The sequence below is a fragment of the Dermacentor silvarum genome, chromosome 2 (assembly GCF_013339745.2).
Source record: "Dermacentor silvarum isolate Dsil-2018 chromosome 2, BIME_Dsil_1.4, whole genome shotgun sequence".
Lineage (NCBI taxonomy): Eukaryota > Metazoa > Arthropoda > Arachnida > Ixodida > Ixodidae > Dermacentor > Dermacentor silvarum.
The window spans coordinates 196,443,983-196,465,578 of NC_051155.1; the positions used below are offsets into that span (position 1 = coordinate 196,443,983).

Consider the following 21,596-nt stretch of genomic DNA (forward strand, 5'->3'; position numbering starts at 1 on the left):
CAGCTTCGCTGGTTAACCATCTGTATGGAGTGCTTGGGTGGTGTTTTTTTTTCTTTTTTTTTTCTTTTCCCCCTTGTTGATACTGTACATTGAGTAATTTCGCATTTTGGATGCATTAACAAAATAAGTGCAAGTCTGCAATGCAGCCTACAGTAATGATGATCGTGGCTTGCTGCTGTCAAATTGTGTGCGAAATGTTTACCAGCGATTCAAACCTGCGTCATCCAATACAAGGGCTTCCTGTGCGCATGTGGCAGCAGTAACGAATCGTGCCAGTAGTATTTTGATTTTTTTCACTCGCTTCTTCTGCTTTTTGCATGGAAACATATAATGCTGTGGCTATCTGAAGCTTCGATCTTTCCTCTTTATGATGGTGCCAAGGTGGCATTGTTGTGTCCATGGAAAGCTACGCAGTCTTAGGTCCGATGGCCCCTCCCAAAGCTTGATTTTCTACTTCGCGTTCTCACTCACGACAAATGGAGCATATGGTTTCGGCTAACAGCATTTTTGCCGCTGTGCCAGAAACGCTTTCGTTCATCTACATTGATGCGTCCAACGTAGAGGTGTGCTAAATATATTGAGGATGATGTATCACCAGAAGTGATCACTTCAGACTATCTCCTCTGAATACACCTTTGCTCTTATCACAGCTGATCTTAAAATTTAACACTAGGCAATGAATAGCAAAACAACAAGGTGCGTCTCAGGCTGTTTGGGAGACACCAGCTTGATGCGCGTCGGTGTCTCGTGCTTCAATGTAGATGTAAACTACAGTTTACATGTAAAAAAACATTTTTTTAATGTGTGGCATGGATGTACATTTCCAGAAAGTGTATGTTATTATGGTATGCTGCACATTTTAAGCATTGGGGTGTACCTTGTAGGATTTATAGAAATAGTGCTTTAGGGCTACCGCTTGTCATCCAGATAATATTCTGGAAGGACTTGGCTGTTGGAGGCTATCACCTTACCTGGCGAATTATCTTGAGTAGGGATGCACCGGCTGTTCGCACTACCCGATAAAATTTGTGATAAAATTATCGAGGGTCCTACCATATGCTGCAAGAATAATTGTTTCTCTTTCTTGTTCCCCATCTTGTTCTCTTTCTTCTTCTCCTTCTTCCTTTTTGATGCTAAACATTTTTGTTTTCAGGCCACCAGTGAATGATGCTGCCAGTGCAGTGCCTCTTGAAAGTATGCGGCCTTCATCACCTGCCCCATGTTGTTCTTCAGGTTAGTGGAAAAGGTGGTTGCAACTCTGAAACTGCGAGCATTTTTCGCTCTCAGTGATACCACCATATGATTCAAGTGCTTCTAATATTGATAATTATGTGCATTCACTTCTGAGGACATCAGAAAGATATTTTTGCTTTCTGTATGTGTGCATGCACCATGAGTGCCACTAGCAGCACACTTTGCAATTGCCAATTCTCGCTAAAAAAGTGTAATTTCTGTCAGTTCTGCATAGATTTCTGTGTGGATGTAAAATTGAAATTTTCAATTTAACCAATATTCTCAGCCTGGACTCTGGTGTTAAGGCACGGTGCTTTAATTAATGCCATAATTTTCCGAACCTCTATGACCAGCTGTCAGTCTCATTAGCACATTTCCTTCTGATGTAGTTTTCTTTAACAGCCATGGCACTGCGTAGAGGTTATCCATATAGTGCCAATTATGAGTTACTTTAGTCTTTGTTCATTTGCTCCATACAGGCGATGAGCATCTGGTATTGTCACCTGCCCACAGTTCGAGAAGTGACAGCTCCCATATAACTGCGAGTCCGTCACGGAAAGTGCAAGTGTCTCCAACAAGTGGTGCTGAGGGCCAATCTGAGCCTCCGAGAGTTGTTGATACAAAGAATCTATCCTCCAACCTGCCAGATGGTAGTCACAAGCTGGAAAAGGATCTTTTCCGTCCTGGGGCCAAATCAGAGTGAGCGATCAGAAAAAGCAAGCTCCTATCATGGAGGGAGCTGGAGGAGAAGTAGTGTCATATCTGTTTAAATTTTTTCTCAGCATTGTGTTTGTTGCAGTACTACTTTTTTAAAATGCTCGCTTTCAGGGGTGTGTGAAGTAAAAAGGTCATCGCATCTTACATACGATGTGCAAGTCTTTTCAAGGACCTGTGTACATGGTTAGTTGGAATTCCTAATCATTTGTACCAGTTAATGTGTAATGTTTGCATCCTGGATCATGTGTTTCTCATAGGAATATTGCTGCAAAAAGCAGCAGATTCACTGTGTTACTATCTCTGTAATGTTACATGTAATTGAAACAATACATAACAATAGCTTAACAATAACAACAATAGCATAACAATAACAATTCTTTTGAGCTCGGTGATCTCAGGATGTAACTTCCTGTGTTCCTGAAAAATTATAAAGCACAAGCAATGTCAACAGAATGAAAAAAAGAAAAAAGACTGTTTTCCATCATCGGGCACACTTCTGTAGCACATTGTACAAACCAGTCAACTGGTTCAACTTGTCGACGCCAAGCATTCCTGCGTTGTATTCATTGACCAGCTGTGGTTTCTTTGTAGAAATTTGCTGCCATTTTCTATCTTTCCACAAAGTCAGCGTCCTCCGACTCGTTGCTGCTCGATGCATCGATAAGATCAGCCGCAGAGGCAGCGGAATCACAAGATCTGCGTTCTCCCGAGCCGCATGCGCCGCTTCCGGAGCCGGACATTTTTGCTTTCTGCTTTGACGATCGCAAAACTTCGGAGCACGTTTAAAAATCCCTGCCAAGTGGGAGAGAGAGAGAAAAAGGTAAAGGAAAGACAAGGAGGTTAACCAGAGATTATCTCCGGTCGGCTACCCTGTACCGGGGGAGGGGTAAAGGGATGCGACAGGAGAGAGAGAGGAAAAAAAATAAGTATAAAAAAAAGAAAATCACACACACACACACACACACACGCACACGCACACACACACACACACACAAGCGGGAAAAATGCGAATTGCTTAAGAAACAAAAATATAGTTCTTCTCCTTCACGTCCGATGGCCCCTTGTGTCCGTGAGCGGCGCGAAAGGTCTCGAAAGCGGCATTTCAAACCATTGATAGTGGGCTAACAATGCCCAATGGGCGTGGTACGGAAAGAGTTAAGCGTTGTTGTTGTGCTTAGAGGAAGCAAAGGCCTGTTGTGTGACTTATTGTTCATAAACATAATGAACAGTCCACATATTCGAATGTTTGTTTCACATAGTTAGCAGTTTTTGCTTGCAACAGTGCCATCATGTTTTTACAGGGAACTATCTCCATAAATGGGAACTAAGATTTAGAGCTAAAGCTTTGCACTGGTATAGCTGAATTCCCTGTATAGGATCGATGTGGGCATTAACAATTGCTATGCAAAAAATTGTAAATATTTTTAGATACCGCTGCCATTGAATGCGAGATGCAGTTGCATGCAGTTGTGGTGGTTTAGGGGAGATCAGCTGAACAGAAGAATGTGTCACGAGAACAAAATGATGTCCGGAGGGTGTGGTGCTTCATGGTGACATGATCTTCGAGGGAAAGTGTGACATACCCTAGTTCACTTCCGTTAATTCGGCCTTGAAGGGAACCGACAGAATTGGTTACATTATCCGGTGGGTCGAACTTAAAGTAAAGGCAGAAAAAAAACAGAACAAAATGGCGAAACAGACCCAGATATGTTTGGCTAAGTGATCATACACTGTGCGTTGCGGTTTTTGCCTAAGATGTTGCACAAGACACCAATGTACTTATATGTATCCTTGACATAGGCCTCATACCTAACGAATGGTTGTGAAGCGTCCACTCTGGTCTCGACATCTGCTGCGCTCGGACACACAGTAGCGTCATCAGCGAGTCATCGCTTCTCTCTTTGTCGCTGCCAAACATGCCACAGTCACAAAGCACAAAATCTCATTGGTTGTCAAAGGACCGCAAACCGCCACTCCACGGTCGGTGTTTACAAAATCCTCGAAGGAAACTTTTTCGAGGGCTGGGCGAAAATTGTTGTCTTTGGCAAAAGACTGTTTTCGGTATCTTTTCGATGCAGTTTCTGAAACTACTTGCAATACTTTCTGGCTTAACGAACTCCCATGCTCAAGCAATGGTGTACAAAGCATTCAGTAAAATAACTTTGTATTCTTTGTTGGTTTAGATGCACTTGATAATTTGCTGAAGAATAGTCATCCTGTGCAAGACCTTCAGTTCCTTTTTGAGCTCTGGTCCAGGGGTTGCATGGTTGCCGTTACGTCAGCTGGAAGGAACTCGAGGCATATTGCTGTCAGCTCTTCCACGTCAATGTGTGCACAAGCAGGTTATTGACAATGAAAACTACATAAACCTTTATATGCAAATTTATGACCCAATTTAATAATTCATTTGCAGAAAAGTTCAGCTGTCATTCAAGCTTTCAAATTCATAGCATAGTCATCTGGGAGTGTTCTCACTCCTTTGGAGCATCGTGGCCTGGAAGACTTCCCTAGGACGAGCAAGTGTTATTTCTTTGTGTTGGTCATCCTGGTGGCAACCAGCATAGTTAGTCACTCCTTGCTTCTTTTTTCACCAACGCGCTTGTCATTCTTGAATGGCGTTGTTTTTTATTGTAGAATCCTATAATAAAGGGCAGTTTCATCAGCATCGAATATGTCCTTTGGCCCTTTCGTTCGTTTCGCTGCACACTGTCTTGAAGGTAAGTGTATGTCAGCTTTTAAACAGATGTAGCCAGGCGTTTCATTCGGCTAAGTCTTGAGTGTTGACCCTATCTGCAAATTCCTGAGCTTTTTAACTGATTAGGGGACTGCTTGGAGGCTAATTCAGACTCCACATTTTGCTGGTCCAGCACTGCTTTGTCAGCATCTCACATCTGCTTTCTGTTCCTATCAGAGTTTTTCTTTTGGTCAGCTTCAAGTATCTTCTCTCTGTTGGCGTCCAACGTTGCGAGGGTACTCTTCTTTATGCCATTCTTTTCAGCAGTCAACATTCTTGTGAGCATGCCTTGGCAACATCTTAAGGTATCACCACTTTGGTATTAATAAAAAGCACTGTGTACTTTCTAGGCGTTGCCATTCTGCAACGATGCTGTTCCACTGGCTGATTGCTCCGTGAGGCTTCAAATGTCCTGTCTTGTCACACTTGACAAACTGGACCACGTGGAATGCTTCAGCTGCATAGTGACTATGTAAAACCAATAGTGAATTGTGGATAAAGAAGCCGAACCCACCTTCTACATTAGAGGGGCTTTATTTTGCGTTGCACTGTGGCACCAACTGGCAGACACAGAGAGATGCAAGATGGCGAGCATCGAGCTGCTGCAATGGCAGACACACTTCGTGAAGCGAGCTGAAGTGTTTTTTCTTTTTATCAGCCACTTTAGTGATCTTCATTTTGCATCAAAGGATGCTTTCTAGGTCGGACACTTATGCCAACAAGCATGAGCCATCACACTAGGACGGGCTTTTGCGTCGGCAACACCGTGCGGTTGACAGCTGAGCGAAGGCATCACACCGACAATGCAATTGCTGCAATGCCTGCATTTGTATATTTGGTAGTGCTTTATATAAGGCGAAACATGATTTAAAAGTTTAAATGTTTGGACTTCTACTTTGGACTTCTACATTTGAGAGTAGCCTTCTAGCTGCCAGGGTGGCACAAGGTGCAATTGCTTACTAGTCGGGTTTGAATTATCGGGTGCGGTTCAATTTCAGGAGTGAAATAACGAAAGTCCTGGCTCATATAAATGCTTGGTTGTGGGCCGGTACCTGGTCGAGATTGACTTAACCGAAAAATTGAATTAGTTGGGAGTGGAATTAACGAATGTGCACTGTAGTATCGTGGCTTTAAAAGAGACTGTGCGGCTTGCTGCTGCCTGTTTTAAAAGGCAAATAGTGACATGGAGGCAACGCACGTGACATCTCTGACAAAACGGGCACAGTATTTGTGGCATTTGTACAAAACTTCAGTCTTTTATTAGCTTTGCTGGTTATCGGTCAATTGTTCTGCAGTCGCATCGGTCTGCGAGGAATTTCTCATTTGTTCTTACCATGGGTTGAGCAAGGATCATTAACCGTGCATTCTCGGTCATCCATGACACATTAAGGATAAGTTGGTTATATTTTAATGACTCCATTTTCTACTTCCACTATTTCATCACCAAAAACATGTGGCAAGGTTGTTATGCACATTGTCATGCATTTACATTTCTTGGGTGCAGTTACTGGGCATGACAGCACTAAATAACACTGTGTAACAGAACCCGCCATAATCAAATTATCATTATCCTAAAAGGTGCTCTTGAGGTGTTCACTTCCAAAGAAATCTGGGCATGGGTCTCACCTTAACTACAATCGAGCCCACTTTTAACAATGTCGGTAATAAAGAATGCTTGGATATTATGAACAAACACACTGCGACTGTCGCACTTTGCCATTGGGTAGTGGCGCCATGTCCCAGGCAATGAATTCAATACATGAACCCAGAACTCTGTTGTAACGAACTTGTGTGCGCATGTCATGCGCCAAGGAAAGCACCGCTTTGCTTTTTACTGCGCACAGCCCACTGAGGTACAATCTTCTGAGTGGCATACTCACATAGCCGATAGTGAAGCTAACATGAATCACACAGCCATGGGGGATCGCTGTTTTAAGCTTCACTTGATTTTTATTGTTTTCAGATGCCTGTTGGCTTCCTCGGTAGCTTAAAATTTCAATCTACACACTGTTCTGTGAATGTTTGTAATTTTGCCCTTTTACAAAGAACACACTATACTCAAGAAAAATGATGTGGAGTGAATGAACCTCAAAGCTAAATTTTGCACCCTTTCAATCTTTTTATGAGATGTTGGTAAGGGGTTTAGATGAAGTCAGTGTGCTCTAGTTTCAGTCTTGCGAGAGTTTTATACACAGTAAGTTTTGTTGTCAGTGATGTATTAATGTAGCTTTCGTTTTAGAAATGCTAGCTTTTTTAGCTTGCTACTACATTTGTTATCAATATCCAGCTTCCAGCCTAGATTGTTCACTAGTGTACTTTTTGCTTGTTGATTTTTACATGTCATTTTTATTATTTATTTTATGCCCAAGTGTAACTTCTGTCTGCTGTGCACTTATCTGACTTATGACGAAAATGGGGAGCTGCCGCCACCAACTCCGAACCCAAGCCCAAATACTTACGTATTGTTGAGGCACTGCGTTTTCACCTGAAGCTTAAGTGATAAATGATTGCGTGTCATCTATAAACAGCCTAAAAACTGTGCTTATTGATTAACATTGAAAAAGGAAACTTCAAAAACTGACTTCTTTTCGACAGACATTAGTTTCATTCTTTGCCTTCTTTTAGGCAGTCCACTTATTACGAACTTTTGGATATAGTGAACAAATTCTGCATGACAATGATATTGAATGTAAATGGGCTCGACTGTAAACAGAATGAGTGAGACAGTGTAAAAATTCCCTTGCACAAAAGTAGGAGTGCAGGTATGAAAACAGGCAGTTCATCATGCTCCCAGGTGACAATCTATTACTACTCGCAGTGCCACTAAAAAATTTGACAAACCGGTTACACTGTGCCAGTAGCCAGCTTTATGACATTTGGGTGAGGCTGATCAGATGTCAATGGATGACTCGTCAGCAGCAAAGAGGGACAAATACAGGGTTGTGCAACCCGCAAGTTACTTCAAATAGGACGGATTTGTTACCCAGCCGGTGTAGGTAGGGAACTTTTCAGATACGGTAGCACAATGTGTATGTGTTCTTTTGAGTATGTAATCCTGCCGGTAATTTTATGTCATCGTTTCTAGGACTTCCTAGCGTGCTGTGGAAGAAAGCTGTAGCAGCAGCAGCTAGTGGTATACTAGTATCCTACTTCTGAGCACAAGGTCGCGACTTTGACTCTCAAGTACAGGCAACATTTCGAAGCTGGGTAGAATTGGGAAACATATCTGTACTGGGCCATCGGTGTGAATTGAAGAGGTGGAGATATCAGCGCACGTTAAAAAGGTGGAAGAGTACCTTTATCGATAGAGTGCAGCCTGAGCATGATGGTTAAAAAGAAAATTTAGAACGTGCATGTACTAAGGAAGCTTTTTTCTGTTATTGCTTATGGTTCAATATTGAAAATGATGAATGCCAGTATCCGTGAATGCCAGATCTGCCAACCTTAGAGCTTGAAAAATGCTACAGTCGTATAAAGTAGGCGTCGCTGCTGCATCGGTAGGTCTGTGTAATCAACGGATCCAAAAAATTGTGCTATGAAAATTGATCAGCGACTGTATTTGTATTCTTTTGGAATAACTTTGGCCCTAAACTAGGAGCAAGTGAAATTTTTAAAATTTTTGTGTCAATACGATGATCATAAGCAAGGTTAGAAAATGTTCATTTTACGATGAAATTGTAAATTTTACGCAGGATTGATAGCAGTTGCTGCTTGTTGCACCAGCTTCCCTGCAATACTTGCCTGCCCATCTCATGTGAAGACACCGGCACACACCCAGTTTCTTATTCTGGCACCAGCAAATCTCCTCCCGAGTCGTTACAGGCTGCATTGTGATAAGCATTTTCACCTATCTCTATTGCACTGCATGGGGCATAGTGCTGTTGGAAGCATACTGCATGCTTTTAATAGGTGATAACCCAAATATGCTGCCAGCACGAAGTGAGTGTCATGTTTCGCTCTAGTGATATTGTAGGCATCATATTCTGACGTTGCCCACCAGTTCGATTTCGTTTCGGTTTCTTGTCACTGTCGTGAAACACTACACAATAGGAAAACAAATACATGCGTCTTGGGTCACTCGGGCCCCACCAAATTGATGCGCATCAGCGTCTCACGCCGAGTGGGCATGTCAAAACTACCCGCCGAAATGCCTCACTTGAAGAAGCTGCTGACCCAGGCCATTTTTGAGGAGCGCAAACGTAAGCTTCCTCAAGCTGTAAAAACGACAATGCACGTCTCGGGCCGCTCGGGCCGCTCAGGCCCCACTAGCTCAGGCCCCACTAGCTCGATCAGCATCGGCGTGTCATGCTGTGACGATTCGCGCAATGCTTCACGGGATGTAGATGTCAACTACAGTTGAGGATGTGAAATTGTTTTGTGGCTTCAGATGGTATGTTTTGCCAGTTAGTAAGCTTTTTCTCACGTTTTCTTCCAAAACGTATGAACAAGGTTCTACTGTTAGTAACTTGCATTCTACTTTGATGCAGCAATACCTATACAGTATAAACCTTCTAATACATTTTTCACTTGATTGCGGGCATGAAGCATTGCGCGAAAGATGAGCAAGGGTGCAGCATTATGGGCATACACTCTTTGAATACTGTTTATTAGGGGTGGGACTCTTGCGTCAATTGCGCCATTTTGATACAAACGCAAATTTCTGCCCCAAAGTGTGCCAAACACAGAAAATTGACCGAAATTGCACCACGCTGTGCCATAGCGGCTTTGGCATGTGATGTGTGCTCCGGCTGTGGCCACATTCAGCGAGCGGAATCCCATTCCGCACACCGCGCGACGGCGCATCCCGCACAGTTTCTCGTAATTTTCGCGCTTATAACACTGGACTTCTAGGTGCTTCCGGCTGGTCCCAGCTGTTGTCGCTGCTGTCAGAACGGCCAGGGCAGCTGTATTTAGAGTGTATTAGAATACGGTTGAGTGGGCCGAGCGGCACGGTGCTCCCTAGCTGAGGGCTGAGGAGCAAAAAAAAAAAAAAACCAAAAGGTAGGCTGAAGGGCAAGCGCACTGGATATTAGGGAGGCACGCGCCGCAGCAGGTTCAGTGGGCATGCATCTTTGTCCCCAAAGCCGGTAAAACGTAAAGCTATTCCAGTCTGTTTTTATGCCCATATGGGCAAGACCTCAGTCATTCTGATCTATCGCGAAGGGCTAATGGGGAATTTGTAATAAAAAGATGCAGTTTCGGCCAAAATTCGAAGCTTCGATTGCGATAGCAAATGAGTAGACAGCTATATGAAGGATAGTTGTTTTATCGGCCGTGTAAACTTGAAAACATTCGCTTAATAAATTAACAAGCACGGTGTCACATGCACACAAGCAAACATGCACACATCGCACTCGATGACCACGGAAACTCGCTGTCAAAACGCTGGAGTGAGGAAGCATGGCAGCAGCAGCGAGCGAATTAACCTTCGTGTTACCTCTCGCTTCAACGCGAACTAAGTGGCGAAAACACAGTGCACACGAAGCTATCAGCACTCGCACTCTGTCCCCATCACAGGTCGCTTTCACGATAGGGCCGGCGCGGCCACATATACGCAGCAGCCACTGGAGTAGAACGCCTCCTCCCCCTCCCTCCACTCCAACCGGTACCCACTGCGACGGAAGGCGCAGTGGGTGGTCGCTGTGCCCTCCTCCCCGCTTTCTTCTATTGCGCACGCGAGATTGAGCCGCCATTGTAGGCTCACCCTCGCAAGCTTTCACTCGCGCATACAGCATATGGTGCGCGGCGACGTGGTTATGGCCACTGGACTTTATACGGAACATCACAGCGACGGCGACAACAGAAATGCGCCGGAGTGTTCATATAATTGCTATGGCAATAAAAACAGATTGGAATAGTTTTATGTTATACTTGCAAAGGGTTTATTGTGGCTGTCTGTCTCTGCGATGAAATATGGTGACCCAGAAATCATGTTATTGCGTCGATTGGACCACATAATTTGAGAACATTTTCTGCTATCATTATCAGCGTCGGCGCGGCAACATATAGTTCGATTGTAGTGCCACCGATGTTTTCGGCTTTAGAGGAAAGCATGCGCCGTGCCGCCGCTTGACCCACTCCTCCATATTCTAGTACGCTATAGCATACCTGCCAACTCTTCCGAATTTACCGTAAAATTTACGAATTTGGACCTGTCTTACGATTTTACGAATGTCGGCTCAATTTTTACGGAAAAGTGGTTATATTCGCGAAATTATTTTTTAAAATTCCTAATAAAATCACACCGTTGCTGGTGGGCGGGGGCGCCACTTACATAGGGGCGCATAGAGATGGGGGTGTGCGCCGTAACCTTTATTGTCTGCAGAGTAAGGACATTTTTCACTCTGTGACGTTGCCTTCATCATCAGGTCGTTGGATGACCCGATGATGGCCGGACGTCACTGGTTGTCGTTACATATATGTTACTCATATATATGGTTGTCGTTACTCTCAACACCTGTACCACCTGTACGTAAGTGGCGCCCCCAGAGACGACGGCGATTTCGGGTGGATGCGGCAGGCACAGTTTCTGTATCGGAGCCTGTGGCTTGTCGTCTCGCCTGTCACCTTCGCTAGGCTTTTTTCCCGAATAAGACCTGTTTTGTGGGCCTGACTTTTTTTTGTGTGATGTGCTGCTACATCGGGCGCAGTGCGACTCCGGTACTCCGGTGTTTCCTAGCCGTAGCGGCTGTGAAGTGTGATGGCGTGCTCGAAGCCTCGTCAGTACTAGACTCCATCAGTACTTCCACGTGTGTTTGTGAAGTCGTACTCCTCGGCAGAATACCCGTGCTCCCCCCCGGTCGCGAGTTTGCGAATTTGAAAGTTTTGAGGTTGGCAGGTATGCTATAGCTACAAAGCGTGCTTCTACTACGCGCTTCGTGTTGGTTTATTGTGTGTTTCGTCATCGTTTCGAAGTGTGCTGCCATATTCCATTATTCCATCAAAATTCTGATTGGCCTGCTCCAAACTCCTCCAAAGTGCAATTTTTTTCTGCTCGAAACTGCTCCAAAACGCAAATTTACTCGCTCCAAAAATTGCTCTGAAACGACTTTGGGCAGTCATACCCCTGTTTTTAAGGAATTGTAAGCACCAGAAGGTAAATGTAGCTGCTACTAGCCACAATGCATTAAAAAAATGCGATAATTCTTGCTTGCTTCAGTCCTTGCCACTACTTATTTAGGATTGCGTTCTCCATAAATATAATACACAAGCTTTGCACGAACATTTCAGATGCTGGTTCTTTCAGAAAAATATTCTTGAGTCTGCACAGCTAATTCTGCTCCTTGAAGTGTGGTAACTTCTTCTGTGGTAGCTACCTCTTCAGATGCCTCCTCTTATTCATCTTCTTCTTCTTCATTGCAGACCTCTGCAAAAATGCTTTCCACTTGTTATCAAGGCAAGTTGTAACATCACTGTCAATGTGCACGTACTTGTCAAAATTTAGTGGGATTTCCTTATGAACGTTGCTCTAATAAGTCCTTCTTCTCAGTGGCATCATCTTTACTATCACATTCAAGCAAATCCTCCACGTCGGAAGTTTGGATGTCTGATGGAAATCCTGCATGCCTTAAGCAATCTGCTATGGTTCTTGCCGTCAGTTGCCTCGAGGCGTCGTCAAGGTTTCAATAGCACGAAGAATGTCCACCTTGTATTCTTTGTCCTGGTTCATGCATATGAGCATCCTCTGCAGGAGACTCTTGCCACAGCCGCTCGATGAAACGCACGAGGTACGGCCCGCCATGTCGAGCGGTAAAGTATGGGCGGAGTTGTGAAGCGAAAGTTGACATTTGCCGCCGCCTTTTTAGGGGTGGCGCTACTGATGCGGGACTGCTCTTCCTTGGGGAAGGTGCCGCGGGAGAGATTTCGCGTCTTGCTTGCACACATTTTGTCCGCACACGTGGTAGTATAAATGTGTCGAGGTCCTTGTTGTGTTGCATGTGGCACTATCCCGCGCAACTGTTGCGTGCTGCTGTGTGTTACTAACGCAAGAAAAGAACCATTAATCCGATACCCTGAGTTTCCGAGCGACGTAGAACGCCGTAAAGCATGGCTGAAAAACATTTTGTGACAGGGACAAGTGGCAAAGGAAGCATTTGGGAGTCGAGGGACACGTCTTTAATTGGTGTGTTCGCTTCACTTCACCGACGGCCACACCGAAGAACTGTGTAAGGTGTTTATAAGCAAATTGTTACAGCCACTACTGGCGAATTGGACCGGGGACCTGAATGCAACTGTGGAGTGGTTAAAACTCGCCTACAAGCCTCTGTCACGGGAGGTAGTACGATTTTAAAGCTGTTGAACGAGGCAGTTTTCTGTGGCTTCACATCGTGTAAATAAAGAAAATAACAATTGCCACAGCCTCCCTCGATCTTTTTTTCTTTTCATCATTGCAATTGCTCTATTCACGCTGAACAACTTTTTTTACTGCATCGTCTTTACATAAATATGCTACACATCGGCAATGTGGCTGAATGTACAATCTGTTATAAACTGCTATCTACCGCATTTTTCTAGAAAGGTACGTGAAACTAACAAAATCTAGCAAAAAATTGTTGTAGAAACCTATGTCATTATGCACGCATTTGTAAGAAGTTTCGTATTACAGGGTTCTTTTTTCATTTTTTTTACCATTCACGCTGAACAACATTTCTTCACTGCATTGTCTTTACATAAATATGCCACACGTCGGCAATGTGGCTGAATGTACGATCCGTTATAAACTGCTACCTACCCCATTTTTATGGAAAGGTGAAATTAAAGAAATCTAACATTAATAGTTATACAAACCTATATGTCATTATGCACACATTTGTAATAAGTTTCATTTAACGTTTTTTTCGTTTTATTTTTTAACCAGCAAACAATCACGTCAAGCGAGGCAAGTAAATAAGCACACTCAACAAAAGTGCCCACTGTATGAGCAGTACTGCCTCTCAATAAAGAACTCGCCAGTTCTCTTGAACGATGGTCATAATGCTCGAAACCAGCGGCAGAAGTGCGCCGTCCTGGCCTATGTGAGCCTATTAGCGGCCCAATACCGACTCCAGGGTATATTGATATCCTTGCAGGCAGCGTTGATATTTTATATTTTGGAAACAAAAAGCACAACTCTCGCGTCAATAAAGTGTAAACACGAAGCGTGGCCGCTGCGCGAAGCATGTGGACGGCGCCAAAGAAACGCTCCCATCCGCGCGCCTGTCCCGGAGCAATGGCGCCGCTGTGGTGGCGCGGAGAACTAGGTGCCTCACACCGGTTTCGGGAGACGTGGCAGGCCGCACCTCGTGCGTTTCATCAAGCGGCCGTGCTCTTGCATCGCCATTGATGCTCATGGCGATGGGTCTTGCATGAAGTTGATGAGCACGACTGTTTTCAACATTTTAGTTCTATTTTCGGTTCTGTTTACATGGTACTGTGAAGTTTTGGTTCCGATTACCGGAAGTATTTTTGCATTGCTTAAATACAAAACACCAACCAATTGAGAGGTGGTTGTTCCGTTTGAAAGGGCCCTGAACCACTTTTTGTCGAAGTCAAGAAATGCATTTGAAGGTAAATTAGATTATTTCAGAAATACTTCGCCGCAAAAAGTTCTTCATTGTGTTCAGAAGAAGTGGAGTTATTGGCAATCAAACATACCGTCGCGGTGCTTCCGCTCCTTCTTCTATTATTTGTATGTGAAGGTCACGGCGGAGCAGGGTGTGCCCACAATGCTTTGTCTACTGAACGTCACCATGGTGCCCCGTTCAAGTTTGATTTTAGATATTCATGTAGACTCCACTATTTCCGATTTTGGTGCCTATGACGAGCCAAACGCGGTTGTCTGCAGCGAGCCGCAGTGCGCTCAGCCAGGGGACTCTTCATGGCACCCCATGGCAGCCGCGATATCTATGCTAAGTAGCAGACCGTAGCTACATGCAACTGCAGCGATTGCTTTATGCACAACAGGGCTAGAGTGTGCGCTTGAGCTCAGATGCTCCTGTCTGGCTGTGCTACGTGGTGTGTACCGGCTTTGTCCTTCACCAGCTTGACCGACGGATAGTAGCCACATCCACCAACTTGCACATTTTGAAACGCTATAGCTCAATGAGAAGCGATATCTGTCAAGGCGTCTAGCCAGGAGCGACCTGTAGGAGTAAGCGCACGCTGGCAAGCATGCGTGTGGTCTGACCTTAAGTATCGTGAGGTTCGAGGCTAGTTGAGTGTTGAAAACTAGCCGAAATTAGCAAGACCTGACAGCTACGACACCGATAAGCAGGGTGGCCAAAGTTTAATTCCTACGCGGGCAGACGTGGCCGAGCGTGTGCAAATGATAGTCGGCTTTTTCCAGAAGTACGTAATTATTATCGAAATTCGAAAGCAGACTTTTGCTTACTTGAGCCTGTTCATTAAACTGTGCCACTAAATATACACAGTAGCAGTAGAAGGAAGCACACTGATCCAAACGCCCTTCTTGATTGATGTCAACTATTGGCCAATAGCAACCACATATGAAAATCTGCTATATTACGAAATAAAGCGTCCAGAAAAAAGCGAGGAGCAGACTTCTGTTGAAAAGAGAACGTTTGAGAGAAAGGAGACTTCGCACTCTGCTTGCGCACACCACACACCACACACAACTACAAAAATTGCCTGCGATGTTCACAGGTATGCTATCCACGGACTGTTTTTTCACCAAGGCCGAGGGGTGATTCAGGGCCCCTTTTAGCGATTTTCGTTTACTGAGGTTTTACTATACTGCTAAATATTAACACAGACATTATACGTGGCTCACACTCCGAAGGATTTATTCAGCAGTTCAACATTCTGAGAGAATTTCGGACTGAAGTTTGGTGTCTCTTCCTTGTCTCCACCAAATCACATCCTTTTCTAGCTTTTCTGCCGTGTGGTAGTGTGCATTGCCAATATGTTCAACGTACCTTTTGCAGCATGTCCAGCGCTGTGACAGCATTTGACAAGGCGGCGTATCATGTGGGAATGATTACATATCAGATGGGATTCTAATATTATACGGCTGTCTATGTGATTTTTACTGAGGCTGGGCTTCAGTGACATTATACCCAGGGAAACGTTTGGGTGGAGGATGCATCAGTGGGGTTGTACTGTAGTTATATTTAGTGGCGGTAGTGACCTAAATTGGAACGCATCATTATAGGGCTACCAGTATGTGGTTACCTTGCAGTTTACTAATGTTGACGTCGCTGATCGCTTGCAAGCCAGGGTTCATAAATGAACAACCTTTTACTGTATTTCAGTATGAATGCTAATATTTGAATTCTGTTCAGTCTGCTACGTTAAACTTATATCATAATTAGTGGTAACTGCATGGCCACTTGACTTGGAAACTTCACACACCCCTGCTTGTATTGTCAAAGAAGGCAGTTCTCATGCCTTTCTTTCAAACTGTAGGTTTTTTTTTTTTTTTTTGCAAGCCACAGCTTTATTTCACAAGGAAAACTTGATAATGTGAGCTGTCAAGAGTTGTTATTTTGCGCTTATGGCTGCATGTGGTCATTTTTGTTTGTAAGTTCTGCATTTTTAGTAAGAAATTAATTGACCTTGTGCACAAAACTAATTTTTGGCTTGTTGGACATCTTAATGGTTAATGTGCTAGAACGGGACCATGTTGACTTTTACACCTTGTAACCTTGACCACACCATTTTAACTAGCAGAATGGTGCTTTATGCTTGAGATTCTCTATTGTACTTTTTAGTTGTCTGGTTTCAAAATGGTTGATTAGTAGTAGGCTTTGGAGGCTGCCCTACAGCAGAACATTTTGCATTGGCTCCTGTTTTACCAGATGCTTTACCAAATGTTTTATCCTTTTAAGGAAATCCATGGGTTGTTGCTCCTCCTGCTAATATTTTTTGATAAATGTGTTTATCTCTGCCTTTTGAAGGAGTCCAAAGCAGTTCTGTTCAGGACTGCTTATATGTTTGACCCTGTGTGCAGTGCAGACAAGAAATTTTGCATTTACTGATGCACAGGGCTTGAGCAATTTACTTTTCTTTGGGCATGTGTAAAATGACTTCCATGGTAACGAGTGACAGTTTCACAGCATGCCTCGCTACATTAGGTCTTTGGAGAAGCCCTTGTAGTCATTCTCACATTACCAACTCATGGCATTTATATATCTCCAAAAGAGCTCTACTCACTGCTCTTCTGGGGGATTTGGTTTGTGCAGAGAGAAAGTGTAACGTTGGAAATAATTGCAAGATTACATTGGGGCATTAGTTTTTATTGCAAGCAGTTTCATGTTCTTGTTTGCTTCATGTGAACCTGGCATTAGCCTTCCTTAAGCATATCACAACCTTAACTAAACTACAGTCTACCATTATCAAGATTTCTCGAATGCACACCCTTTGCCAAGAGTACAGAATATGCTTGTACTGCATTTATCAGGGAATCTGGACTCGAGCTGCACGTTGACTCATTCAACCAGCATTGGAGAAGAGGCTTTTCAGAGGTGCCTTGCACAACTGTTCCCGCCTCCTCCCAGTCCTAAACAGTTTTGGGCTGGAGAGGTAAATTTCTCCTCATTTGGTCCTATACATAGCCAAGAACAGAAGGGCAAGAGTAGGTACTACTGCTAAACTTTTTTTTTAGTCGACAGCTTTTAGTTGAATAGCCTACACAATAAAAATTTGTATTTTCAGTCCGAAAGTGAAGTTTTGAATGTGATAACAAGGTTTAGCGTTGTGCTGAAGGCTTCTTGAAACGCTGGTGGGATGAGAAGTGCTGCCAGCGACGTTGCAGGCATTGCATCTCGATGGTGCATGAGATCAGAACAAAGGAAAACCATCAATGTTTGTGGCAGCCGCATTCAGATAGGGGTGTAAAACAAAAAAAAAAGCTTGTATTCCATCTTTGAGTATGTGTTAAAGAACGACATGTAGTCAAAATTGAGTCCAACACTTTTGAACCTGATGTAACCTGTGTATCCTATAATTTTACAACTAGCATGAGTCTATGATCGTGGTGCTAATATACATTGCTTGAAAACATTGCACCCTGTTTGGAATTTGGTGTCCTGCAGTGACAAAGCATTACAACTATGGAATTTTTTTTTTTTTTTGAAGTCAGGATCCTGAAAAATGCTGTACGTGATGCATGTGTGTTGTCGTGATATGTTCATAATGTGTGCGTAAACTGCATATTATCATGTGAAGTGAAACCTGGGTTTCAGCTAGTCCCAAACGTAAATTTGCTTCACAGAAACCACAGGTGCTTTCTTCAGTAGTTTCTTGTTGCAGAAGTGTGCATCAGGGCATTTGTTTTGCTGCTTCCACATGGCTCTTGTGAAAGTACTAGTATTCAAATGCATTTTTGATGTGGGCATTGCCTCATCCCGTAAATCTCTATTCCTTCTTGCCGAACAATGCCGATCATTCATTCTTGCCGATCAGTGATACTACACGTGGGTGTTGAATGGGGCAAACTTTGACTGTGAAACAACTTTGTTGCCACACTACATTGTGTCTTTTATATATTTTGTGCCTAGTATAAGTGCAATGTTTAAAAAGCCCTGAAAAGGCATTTTTTTTATTTTTGACACCGAGCAAAATACTGGATTGAGCCTTTCAAAGAATATGTTCTAGAAGAAATTTTTTTAAAGCACCTTCCATGAATAGGCGTATGAGTGCAATGTTTACTTTCGCCCTAAACCCATCAATCCTTCTCAGCTAGGGTAGCACCGATAGCAATGCCTTGCCTAGCACTACTTTCTCTTCTTTCCGTGATAGCTTGAGGGTGACAAAGGAGTGTCAACAAACTGTGCGAGATGCATTAGCAACTGCCGCTTCCCTGTTTCCTAGAAAATCGCAAAGATGGTAGATGTGTGTGCTCAATGGCTGGCATCTATGGGCTGTCGTGCTTCATGTTATGTCATCACTGATGTTACCTAAGGCGGCAGAAATACAGTGGTACGGTAAGCCAGGGAAGAGAGCAAGCAGTCTATTATGCGAGATACTAGATTCTTCGCTGCATGCAATGGAACAATATTTGGCTTGCATGTTCACGGAGGCATTGGCCACAGGATAGGGAACACTTTCTTACCACGTTAAAAAAGTGTTTCCGTGCCCCTTTATATGGTGAGTGTAAAATTTCAACAGGCATTTAATGCTACATTAGCAATCAGTACTCTGTTGTGACAAATGCAGGTGCTTTGTATTACTAACTAAAATGCTCGAAAATGGGGATGGAGTTCCAGTCAACGTCTCCTGAATATGAGACACTGTACTTGAAGAATTTCAGTTTGTTTCTCTGCTGTCTGCTCGAATCGTTTCAAAGTAGCTACTTGTGACATGTCTGATAGAATGCCCTTTCTTTCTTTTTTTTTATTTTGCCTAGTGTATGCTAACGGAAGGCATTTTTTTTTTGTGAGAATGTTTTTCACTGGAACAGTCATAGACATAGAAGCAGCCAGCCGCGCCAACAGGTTGGTAGTTAAATGAAGGAACTCAACTGTTGAAATGATCAAAATGGGTCCTGCCTTGGAGGACTGTAGTAGTTCATAGTGTTGTGTATGGTGTAGTGCACTCAGTTTTTTTTTCTCATTTACATGTTTATAGTGTTCCCTTAGCAGGACATGTTCCAAGTGCAGCTGAACAGCATGACCAGCCAAATCGCATATACCTCTTGACTAACCAGTATTAACGTGATGTTTTGACTAGGTCATGAGAACTACTGGACATGCAGAAAGGCAGTCTGTAAGTGGTCTGGCTGCATAATTTGGGAGGCAGCATGGTGTTACAAGAGAGCCAGGAGAAAGTACAACTGAAGCGAAACCAATGCATGACTGCCTGCTGCTAGTTCTAGGGCGCTTTCATAAGCAGAGTGCCATCTCAAGTTGTGTGTATTGAAGGGACGGTATTTTTGTACTACACCATGTTGTTTTTTAATGCATTTCGTTCTTTTTGTACTAAAAGGCATATAAGAGCCGGTTGATACAACCAGCTCCTCTCACAGGGTCAGTGGATGGGCCGATTCAGGTTGTCCGCTGTTGCACCTTTTATATAGTGCGCTGAAGAAGCCCAAAGCATAGACTTGCGGCTTGAGCAAGTTTCGCTGGATCGAAACAGCTAAAGCCTTTTTAACTTTCCCGAGTCCTCTGAAACTCCAAGATTCCAGTGTCCCAGGTTTCTTCTTTTTGCTTTTCTTTTGGCTACTTTATCGTGGAGTTGTGGCACCTAGATAGCATGTCTACGGAAAAGAACCTACCTTTGCTTAGCATGAGATTTGTATAATCTCAAGTGGAATACACAGGACATTTTGAGGGGGCACTGTTGTTTTATATGCTGAACTACGTTCTTTCTCTAGTCCATTGGTTTGACATTTTGTGTGTGAATGCATGTGTGTGCGTGTTTCCTCTGTGATTGCACAGTGCCTTTGGCTGGTTGCCAACATACACAGGCACATGGTCATCAGTCGTTGTAGAATCGATCTTAGCTGAGCTAAGCCGCTCTCATTGAATGAAGTCATCTGACATGTTCTATGTGCCTGTTTTTAAATAAGCTGTTGTTGAGCATTCTGCATATTGTTTGCTGTCCTTCTATGGTTCTTTCTTTTCTTCTTTTGTGTCAGTGCACTTGTTTTGCAGACTATGTCTGCTGCCTTTTTGTGCAAGTCAAGTATACTGCGCAAATAAACTACAGAAGTTAGCACTGCTCTGTAATGCTACTGGCTTTTAAGGTAAATTGACAGCGCCTTCAAGGAGCACTTGTTTTAGGGTTTGTTTGCATGAACTTATGTTTTACAGTGCACAATAAATGAATATATCACGTGGCCATTGTCATATTGCCTCATTTGCATATATCAGTATATATAAATTCAGAAAAGAGATTTATAAGTCATGCATGATCATGCTTAGAAACAATGGAATCTTACTCCCATTTCACTGGACAGGTTGATTCAGGAAATCATAGTTGCCTGTATTGTGAGTTATGTTGAGATGCACCAGGATGTAAGAAATACAAGAAGGCTGTGCTTATCATTAAAATTTATTTTCTAAGTGCTACATGTACTTAGCTTACATAAACTTGTATCTGAAAGTATCTTACATTGCAGAAGAATGAAAAATAAAATAAGCTTTTCAAGAAGGTTCATGAATAGTACACCTCGAAGCATAGTTTGTGTGAATAGTTATCTGCGGTTCACGACTCTAGTTAAGATTTATTCTGCGTATTGTATGCAATATAACCTCTGACATGAGCTAGGACTTAGTTGCCACAGCAAAACACTCGACACTCGCACTGGTCCTGTAGCTTCTTAGGTGCTGGTCTCGTCCACTGACTTCGAGCCTCATGCTTTTTGTGCCAAAGACAGTTTTATGTTCGGAACAGCATAATTTAAATGCTGTAGCTGTTGCTTGCATGAAAAAAGCTCGCATGCACTGTGCATCACTGAACACCGTGGACTACTCGCGAGGTTCATCACATCGCAGACGTGCACTGTGACTCCACTGGAGTATGCAGTTACAGCTATACATAGGATGCTCCTGGTCTAGAAAAGTTTCACTGTTGGACTTTCAAACCATAACACATCGCCCGACACAGTTCGGAGGGAAGTTCATTCACAGTCTCACAAGTGACTTTGGGCGTTGCTGTCTCTTCATTGGTGCACCAAGCTGTCGCAGACGTTGTCACTTGCAGTTTCTGACACCACACTGAAGGCTTACACGCACTTCCTCAATTTTTGCACAAATATGAACAAGAACCCTGGAGCTTGATGCAACAGGGAACTGGCAGCGCCCACGGCAAGCGTCCACAGCAAGTGCTGCTGCCTTAGTAGCGGTCCATGCCGTTGATCATGATGTTGGCCATGCCATTGCGCCTCCTGCGCCATGAACCAAGGTCTTTGGCATGGTACCGGAGCTGCTTCAACCACTCCCGTGTCTCCATACTGTTCTCGGCCTGCGAT

At 43.6% G+C, this 21,596-nt stretch overlaps 2 protein-coding genes across 2 annotated transcripts in view; one reads left to right on the forward strand and one right to left on the reverse strand.

Annotated features, from left to right (window-relative positions):
* The window catches only part of LOC119442397 (ankyrin repeat and IBR domain-containing protein 1), a 79,758-nt gene extending 59,296 nt beyond the window's left edge, over nt 1–20,462 (forward strand). The window contains exons 20-22 of the mRNA XM_049662113.1: nt 1,154–1,233; nt 1,713–1,932; nt 4,364–20,462. Coding sequence (XP_049518070.1) covers nt 1,154–1,233; nt 1,713–1,932; nt 4,364–4,400 — 337 coding nt within the window. The 3' untranslated portion in view covers nt 4,401–20,462. The remainder of the gene's footprint in view (nt 1–1,153; nt 1,234–1,712; nt 1,933–4,363) is intronic.
* A 197-nt stretch (nt 20,463–20,659) lies between these two features.
* LOC119442396 (uncharacterized) overlaps nt 20,660–21,596 on the reverse strand; it is a 142,699-nt gene continuing 141,762 nt past the window's right edge. Inside the window, 1 exon segment of the mRNA XM_049662112.1 lies at nt 20,660–21,589. Coding sequence (XP_049518069.1) covers nt 21,461–21,589 — 129 coding nt within the window. The 3' untranslated portion in view covers nt 20,660–21,460.